This window comes from Ornithodoros turicata, chromosome 1 (genome assembly GCF_037126465.1).
Source record: "Ornithodoros turicata isolate Travis chromosome 1, ASM3712646v1, whole genome shotgun sequence".
In the NCBI taxonomy this organism is placed as follows: Eukaryota; Metazoa; Arthropoda; class Arachnida; order Ixodida; family Argasidae; genus Ornithodoros; species Ornithodoros turicata.
This window is the reverse complement of record NC_088201.1, coordinates 184594291-184612241: the sequence shown is the minus strand read 5'-3', so window position 1 is coordinate 184612241 and position 17951 is coordinate 184594291. Positions and strand designations below refer to the sequence as shown.

At 45.4% G+C, this 17951-nt stretch overlaps 2 protein-coding genes across 4 annotated transcripts in view; one reads left to right on the top strand and one right to left on the bottom strand.

Moving 5' to 3' along the window:
* The window catches only part of LOC135373900 (uncharacterized), a 153866-nt gene that overhangs the window by 91522 nt on the left and 44393 nt on the right, over positions 1–17951 (bottom strand). For both annotated transcript variants that reach the window (XM_064606944.1, XM_064606954.1), the window contains exon 4: positions 15324–15445. In XM_064606944.1, coding sequence (XP_064463014.1) covers positions 15324–15445 — 122 coding nt within the window. The remainder of the gene's footprint in view (positions 1–15323; positions 15446–17951) is intronic.
* Positions 2129–6407, top strand: LOC135373890 (uncharacterized). Of its 2 annotated transcripts, none has more exons than XR_010416650.1 (3): positions 2129–2968; positions 3025–3374; positions 6165–6407. XR_010416650.1 is itself a non-coding variant. In XM_064606931.1 (3 exons), exons 1-2 carry the CDS (start codon positions 2639–2641, stop codon positions 3365–3367), a joined length of 657 nt encoding a protein of 218 aa, XP_064463001.1. In that variant the 5' UTR covers positions 2129–2638; the 3' UTR covers positions 3368–3374; positions 6165–6407. The 2 variants fall into 2 exon arrangements, 1 of the variants encoding a protein (XP_064463001.1); XM_064606931.1 differs by having other exon boundaries at positions 3041–3374.

The following is a 17951-nucleotide window of genomic DNA, read 5'->3' as shown; positions in this document are numbered from 1 at the left end:
GTCCGGGTATTCACGATCAATGAAGGTTTGTTCTAGTCGTTGGAGATGGTTGTCTAGTTCGGCATCGTTAGTGCATATTCTGCGGTAGCGCAATGCCTTACTATAAGGTATGGCTAACTTAGTATGCCTTGGATGGCAACTGCGGAACGATAAGTATTGCTGAGCATCTGTAGGCTTCCGGTATAAGTTGGTTGAGATGCCGCCGTTTTGTAACTTGACTTCCACATCCAAGAAGGTAACAGTGGAGGCGGAGTAGTGGGAGGTAAATTGAATGTTAGGGTGAATTTGGTTGAACCGGTTGATGAACGTGAGAAGGTCACTTTCAGAATGAGGCCATATGATAAAAATATCATCTAAAAATCTCTTGTACACAAGTGTTTTCAACACGGAACATTCGAGAAATGTTTCCTCCAGGGATGCCATGAAGATATTTGCATAGTTGGGGGCCATTCTCGTGCCCATAGCTGTCCCGTTAACTTGCAGATAGTGCTTGTTATCAAATTCAAAGTTATTGGAGGTCAAAATCAGTGTTAGCAGTTCGGTGAGGACAGCAGGATCATACGGCTGGTCAGGTTGATTTTTGTATGCTGAAACGGCCGCTGCTATACCATCTGCGTGGGGAATATTAGTGTAAAGGGACGTGACGTCTAACGTTGCCAAGAGACAGCTTGAGGGAACGGTTACTTGCGATACAGTTTGAAGGAAATGGTTGGTATCTTTGACGTAGGAAGGTAATTTAGGGGGGATAGATTTGAGAACGTGATCGACGAAGGACGATATATTTTCTGTAGCGGTACCGTTACTGGACACAATTGGTCTTCCGGGATTGCCGGGTTTATGTATCTTAGGTGTAGATGTATCGCAAGTAACCGTTCCCTCAAGCTGTCTCTTGGCAACGTTAGACGTCACGTCCCTTTACACTAATATTCCCCACGCAGATGGTATAGCAGCGGCCGTTTCAGCATACAAAAATCAACCTGACCAGCCGTATGATCCTGCTGTCCTCACCGAACTGCTAACACTGATTTTGACCTCCAATAACTTTGAATTTGATAACAAGCACTATCTGCAAGTTAACGGGACAGCTATGGGCACGAGAATGGCCCCCAACTATGCAAATATCTTCATGGCATCCCTGGAGGAAACATTTCTCGAATGTTCCGTGTTGAAACCACTTGTGTACAAGAGATTTTTAGATGATATTTTTATCATATGGCCTCATTCTGAAAGTGACCTTCTCACGTTCATCAACCGGTTCAACCAAATTCACCCTAACATTCAATTTACCTCCCACTACTCCGCCTCCACTGTTACCTTCTTGGATGTGGAAGTCAAGTTACAAAACGGCGGCATCTCAACCAACTTATACCGGAAGCCTACAGATGCTCAGCAATACTTATCGTTCCGCAGTTGCCATCCAAGGCATACTAAGTTAGCCATACCTTATAGTCAGGCATTGCGCTACCGCAGAATATGCACTAACGATGCCGAACTAGACAACCATCTCCAACGACTAGAACAAACCTTCATTGATCGTGAATACCCGGACAAACTTGTTAAAGACGCTATAGCCAGAGCAAGATCCACAGATCGCCAACAATTGCTCCAAAGATCTCCTCGAGCCAATGGAAATTCTGCAGTAAATCTCACTGTCACATTCAATGGCAGCGTTCCTAACATTAGCCGGATACTCAACCGCCACTACACAATTCTTTCACAATCTGATCGGATGAAGGAAATATTCTCACAGCCACCGCGCGTAAGTTATCGCCGGGCGCGGAACATCCAAGACAGACTAGTAAATGCCAAAATTAACAAACTTCCAGAAAATAACATTGGTTGCCACCCTTGTAATGCAACTAGATGCCAAATTTGTAAATCAATGCAAGCCGCTAACTCTGCAGATAGTACCAATTCTAATTATCGGGTCAACATTAATGGCGACTTTAACTGTAATTCTTCCAATGTTGTCTATCTTCTTCAATGTAATGAATGCAACGCCCAATATATCGGACAGACAGCTACTTCATTTAGAACGCGATTCAATAACCACAAATCTGACGTCGCGAAGAAACCTAACCTGCCAGTGTCGCGCCATTTCAGTAAACCAGGACACTCAATCACCAATATATCTATTTTCATCCTGCAGTCAGGCTTTCTTTCCCAGCGGCTCAGGGAACAGCGCGAGTCTTATCTCATTCATAAATTCCAGTGTCAGATAAACGAAGATCCAGGAATCCTTTCTACTATTCGCAACCTGCATTCCTAATCCAGCACAATACATACACTCTTTTGTCTCTTTTTCAGGCTCACGGGTATTTCCTCAAGGTCCTGCTGCACAGACCCGGTCATTCCCCTTTCACTTAGTCACCAACCTATGTTAGTCATGACAAAAGCGCATGCGCTGCTCTCTTTCCCTTGTACATAACCCTCTCCCATATATAAAGCTTGTTCTTGTCACCAAACCCCAGTCCCGTCGAAGGCAGCGCTGACTGCCGAAACGTCGACCCCTATCCCTATATGTGTTAATAAACTCCCCTTTGTGTTTTCCTGTAAGCTCTTTGTCGTCTTCTGATTTTTCCTGCTTATTTCATTCTCGTGGTCAACCGCCCTCCTAAGCTTCTAATCTATTTCTACGATGACCACCGACAGAGGAGGACCGAAGATGCCCATCAGGAAGTACCCTTTTTATGCTCCTGTTATAGCTGTACTTGGTGACTCACAAACTAAATATCTCCGTTTCCACTTCGACCCCAGATCCCGTACTGCCCCGACAATGTTCGTGTCCAAGAGCGGAGGCCGAATCGCAGACTTCAAAGAAGAGGTGGACCAGCTGCCCGCAAGTGTTCGTGTCGTGGTGTTGCACTGTGGGACGAATGACATGCCGGACACCGATCCCGACATGGCCATCCGTCGCTATGTGCAACTCATCGACCACATTCGCTCTCGGGGAAACATCGAACTTGTGGTATGTACCCTCATCTTACCCAGATCCTACAACCGCCGTCGTCCTTATCTTGACAGGCGACGCGAATTCCAGTGCAATCCCCGGGCATTTGCGTTCAACCAACGACTGATGACCCTGTGCCGAGGTGCCCGTGACCTGTATTTCCTGGACCATGGTTTCCACCGACAGCCCCCAACCAGAGTCCTTGCAGCTGACGGCCTCCACCCCAGTTTCGAAGGAGTCACCCAGATCGCCCACCGACTGCGGTCCCTGGTACCCCGGCTGCTCCGTCGCCTACCCACACGTACAGCAAGCACTGGAACGCCGGACCCCGTATGGCCGACACTCCAGGAGGCTGCAGCATGGACACAAAGAACCACACGTGCCGAGAAATCGTCACGAGCCAAGCAGCAGGATTGACTAGCCGGTGAGTCAGTACCAATTCACTCTCCACAAATTGTCAGCAGTAGCACTGAGACGTTCTTTAAACTCAGAAAAATCGCGGATAAAGTTGCACGCTACACCTCCCATCGTGATACTTTGGCTACTTATCATGAAAACGACAGTATTCCGCGTGGGCTAGAAATCCACAAAACATCAACCTTCCCCTTGAACCATGAACGCAATGTGCAATGGCTGTCCATTCTTAACAAAGCATCTTTAGACCTAACTAAAATTCTAATTTCTCACTGCCAAGATACTATCCAGTCTCTATCCGAAGACGCCGATGCCATTAACAGCACTACCCCGTTGTCACATTCTCATAGATCAGAGTTAGACAAATTCCTCCAAAAGAAAAACATCCACCTGAAGCTCCAAAAGCAAAAGAAATTATTTAGAGACAAAATCGATTGCCCTCCAACTCATAATACTTCCACAGATTCGGCACCCCCTAATTCCGAAGCCCGTAGCAATACTTCACAACTTCGTCCAGATACCCCGTTAGACAGCAACAGCCAGTTTGCTCCCGACATCCCCACACTAACCAAATGTAGCGTAGTTAACCTTTCTTCCCGTGACCTTACACCCGCGGAAATCTCTCTACTGGAGAAGGGATTATCGTTTTGTCCCAATAACAGTAAAATCGATGAATATCAGCTACATCTGGATCTTGACAACTTTGCGCGGCGACTACGCCTTACGGAATACTTCTACGACAAACCGCAATCAAACCTAAATCCTTTCCGTATAAAATCCGATTTTACTCCCAACCCGAACCGAGATAAAAGTCTTGATATGTATATCAAAGCTGTTCAGAAAGATATTCTCAGTACTTATGCAAGCTCAAACAATCGGAAATTCCGGCACAATCTTACGAAAGCAGAACAGCAAAGCTTGTCCGCGCTAGAAAGCAACGAAGGTATCATCATCAAACAGGCTGATAAAGGAGGTGCCATAGTCGTAATGGATAAGCAAGCTTACGTGGCGGAAGGACTCCGTCAACTTAATTGTGCAGACTTTTACAAACCTCTCGAATCCGACCCCACTAATGAAATTGCCGCAGATATATGTAAAACACTAAAACGGTTAAAGACCACTAAGAAAATTGGCGATGCGCTCTATGAATACTTACTTCCTAAAGACCCTAAACCAGGCCGATTTTACATGCTCCCTAAGATACATAAACCAGGCAATCCCGGAAGACCAATTGTGTCCAGTAACGGTACCGCTACAGAAAATATATCGTCCTTCGTCGATCACGTTCTCAAATCTATCCCCCCTAAATTACCTTCCTACGTCAAAGATACCAACCATTTCCTTCAAACTGTATCGCAAGTAACCGTTCCCTCAAGCTGTCTTTTGGCAACGTTAGACGTCACGTCCCTTTACACTAATATTCCCCACGCAGATGGTATAGCAGCGGCCGTTTCAGCATACAAAAATCAACCTGACCAGCCGTATGATCCTGCTGTCCTCACCGAACTGCTAACACAGATTTTGACCTCCAATAACTCCAATTTGATAACAAGCACTATCTGCAAGTTAACGGGACAGCTATGGGCACGAGAATGGCCCCCAACTATGCAAATATCTTCATGGCATCCCTGGAGGAAACATTTCTCGAATGTTCCGTGTTGAAACCACTTGTGTACAAGAGATTTTTAGATGATATTTTTATCATATGGCCTCATTCTGAAAGTGACCTTCTCACGTTCATCAACCGGTTCAACCAAATTCACCCTAACATTCAATTTACCTCCCACTACTCCGCCTCCACTGTTACCTTCTTGGATGTGGAAGTCAAGTTACAAAACGGCGGCATCTCAACCAACTTATACCGGAAGCCTACAGATGCTCAGCAATACTTATCGTTCCGCAGTTGCCATCCAAGGCATACTAAGTTAGCCATACCTTATAGTCAGGCATTGCGCTACCGCAGAATATGCACTAACGATGCCGAACTAGACAACCATCTCCAACGACTAGAACAAACCTTCATTGATCGTGAATACCCGGACAAACTTGTTAAAGACGCTATAGCCAGAGCAAGATCCACAGATCGCCAACAATTGCTCCAAAGATCTCCTCGAGCCAATGGAAATTCTGCAGTAGATCTCACTGTCACATTCAATGGCAGCGTTCCTAACATTAGCCGGATACTCAACCGCCACTACACAATTCTTTCACAATCTGATCGGATGAAGGAAATATTCTCACAGCCACCGCGCGTAAGTTATCGCCGGGCGCGGAACATCCAAGACAGACTAGTAAATGCCAAAATTAACAAACTTCCAGAAAATAACATTGGTTGCCACCCTTGTAATGCAACTAGATGCCAAATTTGTAAATCAATGCAAGCCGCTAACTCTGCAGATAGTACCAATTCTAATTATCGGGTCAACATTAATGGCGACTTTAACTGTAATTCTTCCAATGTTGTCTATCTTCTTCAATGTAATGAATGCAACGCCCAATATATCGGACAGACAGCTACTTCATTTAGAACGCGATTCAATAACCACAAATCTGACGTCGCGAAGAAACCTAACCTGCCAGTGTCGCGCCATTTCAGTAAACCAGGACACTCAATCACCAATATATCTATTTTCATCCTGCAGTCAGGCTTTCTTTCCCAGCGGCTCAGGGAACAGCGCGAGTCTTATCTCATTCATAAATTCCAGTGTCAGATAAACGAAGATCCAGGAATCCTTTCTACTATTCGCAACCTGCATTCCTAATCCAGCACAATACATACACTCTTTTGTCTCTTTTTCAGGCTCACGGGTATTTCCTCAAGGTCCTGCTGCACAGACCCGGTCATTCCCCTTTCACTTAGTCACCAACCTATGTTAGTCATGACAAAAGCGCATGCGCTGCTCTCTTTCCCTTGTACATAACCCTCTCCCATATATAAAGCTTGTTCTTGTCACCAAACCCCAGTCCCGTCGAAGGCAGCGCTGACTGCCGAAACGTCGACCCCTATCCCTATATGTGTTAATAAACTCCCCTTTGTGTTTTCCTGTAAGCTCTTTGTCGTCTTCTGATTTTTCCTGCTTATATATATATATATATATAGTTGAAATAAATGGGAGACAGAAGACAAAAGTAGGGGAAGTAACAAAAAAAGGGTTTATTAAAACTTAAAAATCATGAAAGTTAGGGAGAATGTCTACGTTACGGCGGAAGCTCCGCCTTCTTCGGGACAAAAGAGCTAAAAGAGCTATGAGCATTTTAGCTCTTTTGTCCCGAAGAAGGCGGAGCTTCCGCCGTAACGTAGACATTCTCCCTAACTTTCATGATTTTTAAGTTTTAATAAACCCTTTTTTTGTTACTTCCCCTACTTTTGTCTTCTGTCTCCCATTTATTTCAACTATAATTACGTAGCCGTCCGATCCAACTCCAACTTTTCAAGATATATATATATATATATATATATATATATATATACTACAAAATTTAGGTTCGAACGACCAGGATGTTGAATATATATATATATATATATATATATATAAGTTCAAAAAAAGACGCGGAAACAGATTTTCGGGGAGGTACAAACACTAGTTTATTACATAGGGAGACGTTAAAAAGTAAAATGGGCAAGGGGTCGACGTTTCGACAGTGGCACTGTCTTCGTCAGGACAAAAGACGCGTAGCTGGTTACACATTACTTAAATAGGTTTGGTACATGACGTCATAATCGGTACGGGCACACCACAGGCGCTTGTCAATGAGTCAGATTCGGGAATATTCCAGAAGGTCAAGTCCGGGTGGTGATGTCATTCGCCGTAGGTCACTGTCCGCTTTGGGGAACATTCCAGGCAGGATGGGCGCTGCTTCAAACTTTACTGAAAAAAAAAAGAAGAGGAAAAGAAAAACAGAAAGGAAACGAAAAGGAAGAAAGTGTAGCTCATCTAGGCGACCAGATTGCTTACCGTTGAAAGTGCTCCCAGATCTTCGTTAATGATTGATTGGAATTTGTAAATGAGATAAGATTCGCGTTGTTCCCTGCACCGATCTGAGCTAAAATTTGACTGGAGAATAAAAAGTGACACATTATTTAGTGAATGACCTGGTTGCTTGAAATGGCGAGAGACCGGGAGGTTTGGCTTTTTAACGTCAGATCGGTGGTTGTTGAACCTGATCCGAAATGATGTTTTAGTCTGACCAACATATTGTGCTCGGCACATGCCGCACTGAATGTCATAAATGACATTAGATGAATTACAGTCGAAGTCACCATTAATTTTGACGGAAAATTTTGAATTAGTAATTTTAAGTACTTGGGTGCTTTGCATTAATTTGCATATTTGACACCTGCGACCATCGCATGGGTGACAGCCGTTCCCTGGATGCGCTACTTTGCTAACCTTAGAGCTAACTAGATTATCGTGCAGGTTGCGCGCGCGCCTGTAGGTTACCCGCGGTGGCTGAGGAAAAATTTGTCCCATGCGCTCCGATTGGAGAAGGATACTATGGTGACGGTTTAGTATATTGTTAACGCTTGGAATATTGCTGCTAAATGTTAAGATGAGGTTTACGGAACCATTATCTAACACCCGTTTGTGGTCTTGGAACAGGGCTTTGCGATCTGCTTTGCGGTCTGAATGTTTCCCTAAGTTCAGCTAGATTTCCGTCCAAGTCATCGTCACTGGAACAGATGCGCCGGTATCGAAGTGCTTGGCTGTAAGGGATGGCAAGTTTAGTATGACGCGGGTGACAACTGTTAAATGCTAGATACTGTTGAGAGCCCGTAGGCTTACGGAACAGGTTTGTGGACAAGACCCCGTTGGTTAACTTTATTTGGACATCGAGAAACTTAACAGTTAGAGGGGAATAAGAATGCGTGAACTTGATGGCCGGATGTGCTTTGTTAAAGTCGCTGATAAATGTGATTAGGTCATCTTCTGAGTGTGGCCACACCATGAAGATGTCGTCGAGGAACCGCTTGTAAAGCGTGGGCTTCTTTAGGCGCTTAGACAGAAATTCCTCCTCTAGAGCTCCCATAAAAATATTTGCATAGTTAGGTGCCATTTTTGTACCCATAGCCGTGCCATGAACTTGCAAGTAGTGCTTACCGTCAAATTCGAAATTGTTATTTTTCAGAATAAGATTGAGAAATGTGCATAGGACACAAGGATCCTATGCAGTATCAGAATATTTTGAAAATGCCCTTTCAGCTGCAGCAATGCCATCTTCGTGGGGGATGTTAGTATATAGCGAGGAAACGTCTAGCGTGACTAGCAAACTGGAAGAAGGAGGCTGACATTCACTTAAAACTTGAAGAAAGTGATTGGTGTCCTTAATGTAGGATGGCAGTTTAGGAGGTATATCTTTAAGAAGGTGGTCAACAAAGCTTGAAATGTTCTCGGTAGCTGTACCGTTGCATGAAACTATTGGGGGCACTGGATTTCCAGGTTTATGAATTTTAGGGAGCATATAGAACCTGCCCGCTGCGGGGTCTTTGGGGAGTAGATAATCGTATAGGGTGGAATCTATCTTTTTACTTGCTTTAAGGTCTTTTAGACTGCGGATAATATGAGCCGTAATTTCCTCTGTAGGGTCAGCCTCGAGGAGTTTGTAGAACGATGCGCACGATAACTGCCGGATGCCTTCGTTAATGTAATTTTCTTTGTCCATCACTACGATAGCACCACTTTTATCAGCTTTTTTAATGACTATGTCCTGCGGTCCCGAAGGTCAGAAAGGCTGCGCTGCTCAGCCGGCGTTAGATTTGGCTTTGATTTGCTGTTGCATGATTTATTGTAAGCGTTAATGATATCTTGTTGAACTGCACGGATGTACATGTCCAGAGCCTTTTCACGGTTAGCCTGTGGCGTAAAGTTGGATAGCGGTTTAAATGGGTTGGAATCTGACTTAAGTTTGTCATGAAAGTATTCCTTCAGACGTAGACGGCGGGCGAAATTATCTAAGTCCTGATAAAGTTGGTATTCATTAGCTTGTTGTTAGCGGGGCAGAATGAGAGGCCGCGGCTGAGTAGTGAGATTTCCGAATCGGTAAGTTCGTGGGACGATAAATTAACGACGTTATGGGACTTATGAGGTAGCATCTCCGCAGGTGAGGCTGCTGGGGTGGGACCTGTTTTTCTAGCAAGCAGATGATGATTTTGCGATGGAGTATTAGTTGTACCTGCATTACTTATATTGTCACAGTCCTGAGCTGACACGCTGGGTTCAAGCGTAGCTGGAGTATTAACGTTGTCCCTGACTAGTTTCCTCCGCTTAGCATTGCGAATTGCATTGCGAATATATATATATATATATATATATATCAATATCTCTTGAAAAGTTGGAGTTGGATCGGACGGCTACGTAATTATAGTTGAAATAAATGGGAGACAGAAGACGAAAGTAGGGGAAGTAACAAAAAAGGGGATTACTAAAACTTAAAAATTATACAAGTTAGGGAGGATGTCTACGTTACGGCGGAAGCTCCGCCTTCTTCGGGACGAAAGAGCTACATGTGGCCATGAGGCTGATAAGGGGCTTGAGAATGACGTGTTCGGCTGGGGAAAATTCCCGCCACCTGGCGGTTGTCAATTGGGGAAATTCCAGAGCGCTTTTGTGTCAGGTCCAGGAGTGGGGTCATCGTCCTTGTGGGTCAGTGGGGATTTTGGTCCGGCTGAAACGAGAAAAGGCAACAGGGTCTTATCTAGGTTGTTAAACTTCTGATTGTTGACAGCATGCCAGGGTCCTCGTTAATGGCCGATCGGAATTTGTAAATTAGGGAGGATTCCCGTTGTTCCCGGGAGCGGTCGGAGATAAAGTTCGACTGGAGAATAAAAACTGAGGCTTCGTTGATTGAATGTTCTGGGTGTTTGAAATGGCGTGAGACTGGAAGATTGGGTTTCTTGGTAACATCCGATCGGTGATTGTTGAATCTAATTCGGAAAGAAGTTTTGTCTGACCCACGTATTGGGCCCGGGATGTGTTGCATTGGATTAGATAGATAACGTTGCATGAGTTAGTCTACGTCTGCGTTGATCTTGACGGTAAAGTTGGAATTCGTACTTCTGACCGTTTGTTCGGTCTGCATTAACTTGCAAATCTGGCATCTCCTGCCATTACATGGATGACAGCCCGTCGGGGGCTAGTCGGTTCGCATACTTTAGAGCGGACCAAGCTATCTTGTATGTTACGTGTACGTCTGTAGGCGACACGTGGTGGATTAGGAAATATGTTTTTCGTGCGTTCTGACTGGAAAATGATACTGTGGTGGCGGCTAAGTATGTTGTTAATGGTTGGGATATTTCCGGCGAATGTTACAGTTAAGTTCACAGCATTACTTCCTGGTTTGTTTTGTATTTCCTCGAGTAAGCTTAGACGGTTTGCCTTGCGAGCTCTGTTGAGAGCATCTTGAACTAGATCGGGCGGATATTGACGACCGACAAAGGTTTGTTGCAGCTGTTCTAAATTTCTGTCCAGATCGTCGTCATTCGAGCAGATTCTCCTATACCGAAGAGCTTAACTGTAGGGAATGGCCAGTTTTGTGTGGCGAGGATGACAACTATGGAATGACAAGTACTGCACAAGGACGATGACCCCACTCCTGGACCTGACACAAAAGCGCTCTGGAATTTCCCCAATTGCCAACCGCCAGGTGGCGGGAATTTCCCCCAACCGAACACGTCATCTCTCAAGCCCCTTATCAGTCTCGTGGCCACATTTAGCTCTTTCGTCCCGAAGAAGGCGGAGCTTCCATACGAAACTGGCCATTCCCTACAACTAAGCTCTTCGGTATAGGAGAATCTGCTCGAATGACGACGATCTGCACAGAAATTTAGAACAGCTGCAACAAACCTTTGTCGGTCGTCAGTATCCGCCCGACCTAGTTCAAGATGCTCTCAACAGAGCTCGCAAGGCAAACCGTCCAAGCTTACTCGAGAAAAGACAAAACAAATCAGAAAGTAATGCTGTGAACTTAGCTGTAACATTCGCCGGAAATATCCCAACCATTAACAACATACTTAGCAGCCACCACAGTATCCTTCTCCAGTCAGAACGCACGAAAAACGTATTTCCTAATCCACCACGTGTCGCCTACAGACGTACACGTAACTTACAAGATAGCTTGGTCCCCTCTGAAGTAGGCGAACCGACTAGCCCCCCGACGGGCTGTCATCCATGTAATGGCAGAAGATAACAGATTTGCAAGTTAATGCAGACCGAACAAACGGTCAGAAGTACGAATTCCAACTTTACCGTCAAGATCAACGCAGACGTAGACTGTAACTCATGCAACGTTATCTATCTAATCCAATGCAACACATCCCGGGCCCAATACGTGGGTCAGACAAAACTTCTTTCCGAATTAGATTCAACAATCACCGATCGGATGTTACCAAGAAACCCAATCTTCCAGTCTCACGCCATTTCAAACAACCAGAACATTCAATCAACGAAGCCTCAGTTTTTATTCTCCAGTCGAACTTTATCTCCGACCGCTCCCGGGAACAACGGGAATCCAACGTAATTTACAAATTTCGATCGGCCATTAACGAGGACCCTGGCATGCTGTCAACAATAAGAAGTTTAACAACCCAGATAACACCCTGTTGCCTTTTCTCGTTTCAGCCGGATCAAAATCCCCACTGACCCACAAGGACCATGACCCCACTCCTGGACCTGACATAAAAGCGCTCTGGAATTTCCCCAATTGACAACCGCCAGGTGGCGGGAATTTCCCCCAGCCAAACACGTCATTCTCAAGCCCCTTATTAACCTCGTGGCCACATTTAGCTCTTTCGTCCCGAAGAAGGCGGAGCTTCCGCCGTAACGTAGACATCCTCCCTAACTTGTATAATTTTTAAGTTTTAATAAACCCCTTTTTTGTTACTTCCCCCACTTTCGTCTCCTGTCTCCCATTTATTTCATATATATATATATAAATATAAATATATGTTTACACTTCAAGCGCGCCACAATCCCAGCTGTGGACGGCCGTTTCGAGCTTCTTGGCTCTCATTGGCGTGCCACATTCCTACGCTGTGCCGATGAGAGCCAAGAAGCTCGAAACGGCCGTCCACAGCTGGGATTGTGGCGCGCTTGAACTGTAAACATATGCCTCACGTGCAGCCATGGAGCATTTGCTCATTTTTATATTTGTATCTGTACTTGCTGGCTTTGCACTGTGGCCTCCAGAGGTGTTGCTAAGACCCTGGAACATTGATGTCTGGCAGAAACACAGTGTTTGTGCCGACCCAAGAGCGTGTCACTTCCCTACGCTGTCCCGATGAGAGCCTAGAAGCTTGAAACGGCCGTCCACAGCTGGGATTGTGGCGCGCTTAAACTGTAAACATATGCCGCACGTGCTGCAATGGAGCATTTGCTCATTTTTATATTTGTATCTACAAATACAACAGGAACAACAAGGAACAAAAGCAACAGGAAACCCAAGAGGTACTACATAACAATTGCTACGTTTTCCGAAACCAGTTTCAGGTTGTCAGTCATAGAAGTTCGCGAATACACTTCTCAAACGTCGCGCATTTCGAGCGTGGATGTCAGAAAACTTACTCATGAATCGTGATTACACCTTCTGTGCTGCGCCCGGAAGATCGACTGTGACATACAGGGCAGGAACAGGTAACCATAGTTGCGGTTGAGGACCATGTATCTCTGCTGTTGGAGTTGCACAACACTTCGCAACGCGAACCGTGCAGGTGCAGCGAAAGCGTCTGCTCGTCGGGGCAGTCAGGGCGATGACGTCAGCATTTGGCAACACACTTACGCGAGCGACCGCCAGAGGAGTCCCATGGGCAACTAGACTTTTGGCCCCCTCCTTGCTTTCGTACCTCCATGAACTTTCCACTTTCTGGAAGCACCTGCCATCTTGCTTCGCGATGGCAATGCCAATCGGTCGAACCGACTGAGAGCGTGGCCATTTGAGAAAAATCACGCGTCCTACAACTAATGTGCTTGCGCGACAGTCGGATCAGGCGTTTCATACGGGCTGATCTGTGGCTGGTTCCTCTATTGATAACGGACTTGCGACAGGTCATGTAAAAAAAATGCAGTGTTTAATGCGAAGGGATGGCTCTTCTGTAAAGTTAGGTGCTTTCAAGTTACTGCAGGCAATGTGATTTACTGAGGCGTATGTCCGTCACCGTCACGAACGTGTTTCGCACCTTTGTACTCTCGCAGCGCTTTGGTGCATACTCTATCGCGATCCCACCGAAGGCTCCTGAGGAATGTTTGACATTGGCAGTTCCGTGGGACTGCCTGCCAGCACTAGTTGATCCTGCTTTTCGTTTAGGGTGAGAGCAGTACTATTTTTGATATGCAATGTGGACAAGTTTTCGCTTGTCCCATTCTACAGTTGGCAATACGACTGCCTGGGTCCTTCGGCAAGATGGGCATAGCACCTGTTCTTGGTGTTTCGGGCGATACGGTCTCGTTTTTGTAATGCTATGCAACGGGGATAAATAAGAAGGTGTCCATACAATCCCCATTTTTTTCTTTCTTTCAATCAATCAAGAAGGTGTCCAGAAATCAAAAAGAATAGAAAATAAATATCAGTGGAGGATATTAAACCGGATAATGCTTTATTATTACACGGACACCCCGTTGGCGTTATCCCGAAAATATTGGCGCAGAATGAGCTTGCCAATATCGGCAACCGATATTGGTCCAATATGGAGCCTGGTTGCATTCCCCATATTGGTCCTATATTGGCAGCCCATATGGGTCCAATAATGGACCAATATTGGCGTGCTCCTTGGTATGCAATGGTTATGGTGAAAAACCATAAGTGTGTGCAACAGACAAGCTAGCCGAACCGAACTTGTCTTCATTTGTGAGTTATTTAGAAAAAATGCTTAATTTGTTATATAGTATGACTTTTATGTTATCAATGTATCTCCTCTGTTGTCAGATATAGTCATGATTCCTTATGGTGCATATCAGTTTGGCTATTGCATTCCATTGGCTGTTACCATCATAAGAGAGCTTATAAAGACATTACACATGCCTCATATGGTGTTACGTAATTCGGCTGCGGAATTCGCAGCTGAAGAAAATAATTGTTATAATTAAGTGTACTGGCACCTGCCGTACCGAGGAGTCCATTGCACGGCAGGTACAAAGCCATTTGTAGGCTTTGGACACGTATCCACAGGACCGGAGGCGCCGAAAATGGGATAATGGGTTAGGAGACCTGAATGTCTGAGGCATGTCTAGTATATGGTGTACGTGGGACATGCCAGATGATGTGGGAAAATAGACATTTAGTTTTGAACGTCTCTGAGACATCTCATAGACCTCTTTTACTAGACGTTTATATATCGGATAGGAGTATAAAAGTACGCCTAAATTTAAACTTAGCCCTAAAGTATGAATTCAGACCATGTTTAGACGTCTACTATCCAACCATGTACAGCTTGGGACAAAAGTTTACGGAACACGGCACTGGCACGTTTCTTCATCTGAGCGGCCCCCTGTTACATATTAGGAAGAGATCGAACAAGGAACGGGTGACCGGCTATTCTGTCAACCTTTCAGTATGTGTGTCTGCTCCTTTTGGCTGCTAGGGTGTCGTCTCAACAGCGAAATGCGACACCCCGGTGTTCCGTAAACTTTTGCCCCAAACTGTACTACCTACATACACTACACTGCACGAAAACTACCAACTGTACTCGCTATTAGTGGGACATCGTCGCACTGTGAGTTGCCGACCAAAATATATTCTACATATGCTGGTTTAGTTAAATATGGTCAAAGCACTATTTTATTTTTGTCGTTTCCAAGACTCTCTCGGGAGGTGAGGACATATATTTAGCTGTTGGTGCTGGTATTGTTCTTGGTTGGTTTCGTGCAGTTGTAGTTGTACACAACACTTAGTGTTTAGGACATAGATGTGCTTTTTTTCGCGCTAGAATTCGACATTGCAATGATGGTGCACACATAGCTTTGTCCCTTACGTCTGCTGCGCAAGGTCTTGGAACTCAATGACGTGGGTGTAAATGGCGCCTTTTCGGAGCCCCAGAGGCATAGTACGTGTGTAGCACGTTGTATTGTCATTGGGATCAGTTCGGTGAGGAATCTGCAGTGGACCATCAAACCATATGCTGTCATATTATTAAAAACCATGAAAAACCTGCGTTTTTCCTTTTTTTTTGCACCCCCTAACATACATAATAAACGGTTTCAGCTTGAACGCGCTATGTCCTGCTCAGCTAGCCAGTGAAGGCGTATTCCGACATGAGCACGATGATCAACTGGTATCGTGTTATGGAAGCGACACTGCCCATCCACTCGTCCCCCTCCCGATCTGGTCATGCTCGTGGAGTCCAGATAATTTGCCACCAAAGCGATGAATGTTCTTTCGTGCACACGCAAATGAATTATTAGAGCCAGAAACAGTGTTAGCGTTGCTAAGGTGTCTTGTCTCAGCAAATAGAAGCTTGATTGATGACATTTCTTCTAGTTTCAGTTAACTACTAGTCGGATTTCGCTCGGGCTTCTGTCTAGTGGGAAGGAATATTGCTTCGCTGTAAACTGTTTCCTGCGTAAGTTCCGATCACGCTTCGTGCTGAAGCCTGAAGTAATAGCAGACCCAATATGTTGAAAGCGCGACTATATGGCGTGATACGTTTGCAAGAAAACGGTCAGAACACCTGATAGAATTCTCAACGCGAAACGTTTCGGCAGTCAGCGCTGCCTTCAACAGAACTCTGTTGAAGGCAGCGCTGACTGCTGCCTGTGAACTGCTGCTGTGTGCTGCCTGTGAACTGCTAACTGTGTGCTGACTGCTGCTGAAGTGCCATGTAAAATGAGTAAGACGTGAAACAGCAAGGGCTTGGAACATCAGCTCGGTCTGACGTGGTAATCTGGCGTGGTCCATCACTCATCTTCGGCCATTCTTTAGAGAGTGACAAGCACTCTTTCTCTTACGAGGGCTCTGAAGGTGTTAAGGGGGTTCCAGAGCCTGTGCTGGTTTTAGAAGTTTGATCCGGGTTACAGACCACCCAACATTATTCGTCTTGCGCGTAAGTGAAAGGTATTTTTCACACAACCTGCTACAGCCAAAGACAAAAACAAATAGGAAGGGCACTGTAATAGAGGAGGGGTGGGGCGCTTTTCTGTGACCAGCTAAAATATCACAGTAGCAGTGGAGAAATTCAGCAGCTCATGGAACAATGAAATGCGGACATAATATTTCTGTCCGTGACTGGATGCTTACTCAGGAGTTCTAGGCATCCTGATGGCGTATTTGACTAGTCAATCTGGAGCAAACGCACAAATCGGCTACAGAGCAGAAAAGTCTGACACCGAGAGACCAAATCCGAATGCACCCCTGAACAGTCGCGCTCCAGTCAAGAGCCTGATGGAAAACCTCATGGAGATCAGGCAGCTCGGCTAGCTATTCAACATTTGCTATTGCTAGGTCTAAGGAGTACTTGGTGTGTGAACCAATGAAACAGAGGGTGTGATACAGAGGGTGTGAACCAATGAAACTTGCTTTCACCACCGTAAAAGGCGCTCCAAATCCGCCAGTCGAATGTGCCGTGAGAGTAACAATGGTCAGCTATTCATTCCGAAATTGTGAAGCACTTTGAGCTTCGCAGAACTTGCGTCCTTAAGCGTCCGACACTTGGCGCGCACCGGAAAATAAGCAGAGGGCGGCCGTGACCTTCGCGGTTGTAGACATATCAATCGAAGCCCTGCTGCGCTTTCTCATGAGTCATGCCTTACCGCAGAAGAATGCATGGGCTGCTCTTCGTATATATTAGGTGCCTATAAACCATATTTCGACAATCAAAGTGTCACCGTTTGAAGGCCGTATGGCGCGCGATTTTCGAGAAAGCTCCATGTCAAGTACTTGTTATCATCGCTACGTGTACAAATAGTGTGGAAGGGACACACCTGTGGATACCGACTACACAAGACTAAGGACCACACTGGCAATGCCCATAATAAAGACTATAATGGAAACGGAATGACATGGATAACGTGTAACACCTGACAAAATGGAATGAGTAGCGACGCCGGTGAATCTACTCTGCAGACTAGTACGTTATTCTAGTTGCATACTTTTGATCCTATACTTTGACCCTAGGACAGAGGAACGTCTTGGGAATTTTTCGACAGACTGGAGAGCCCTTGGGTTCCACAGTCTGCAGTGCGTTTTTTATGACCTACACGTTTTTATTAAAAATATAAGAGCAACAGAGGTCCCTCCATAAATATCCCAGGAAAGTCCCATAGGCGTACACTTCTGGATTTTGACATTCGGATCTATTTCGGACGTCCGCGGGAGATGGTGTTCTGTCCGGGCAGTGACCTTGTCACCGTATGCGTTGCTGTGACGTCACAGATGCTTTGGGGCACGTGCTTCTTCGCCACTAGCTTTGAACGTAGTTGAACTCTACCAAACTCGTGGCGCTGTCGAACACTATGACGTCATTTCTTTACAAACAGGTAGAGGTCTATTAGGAATTAAAGGTGATTAGTGCCTCCCACAGTAATATACCCCTCCCTGTTTGTAAACATATGACGTCATAGCATTCGACAGCGCCACCAATTTGGCAGAGTTGAACTATGCTCGA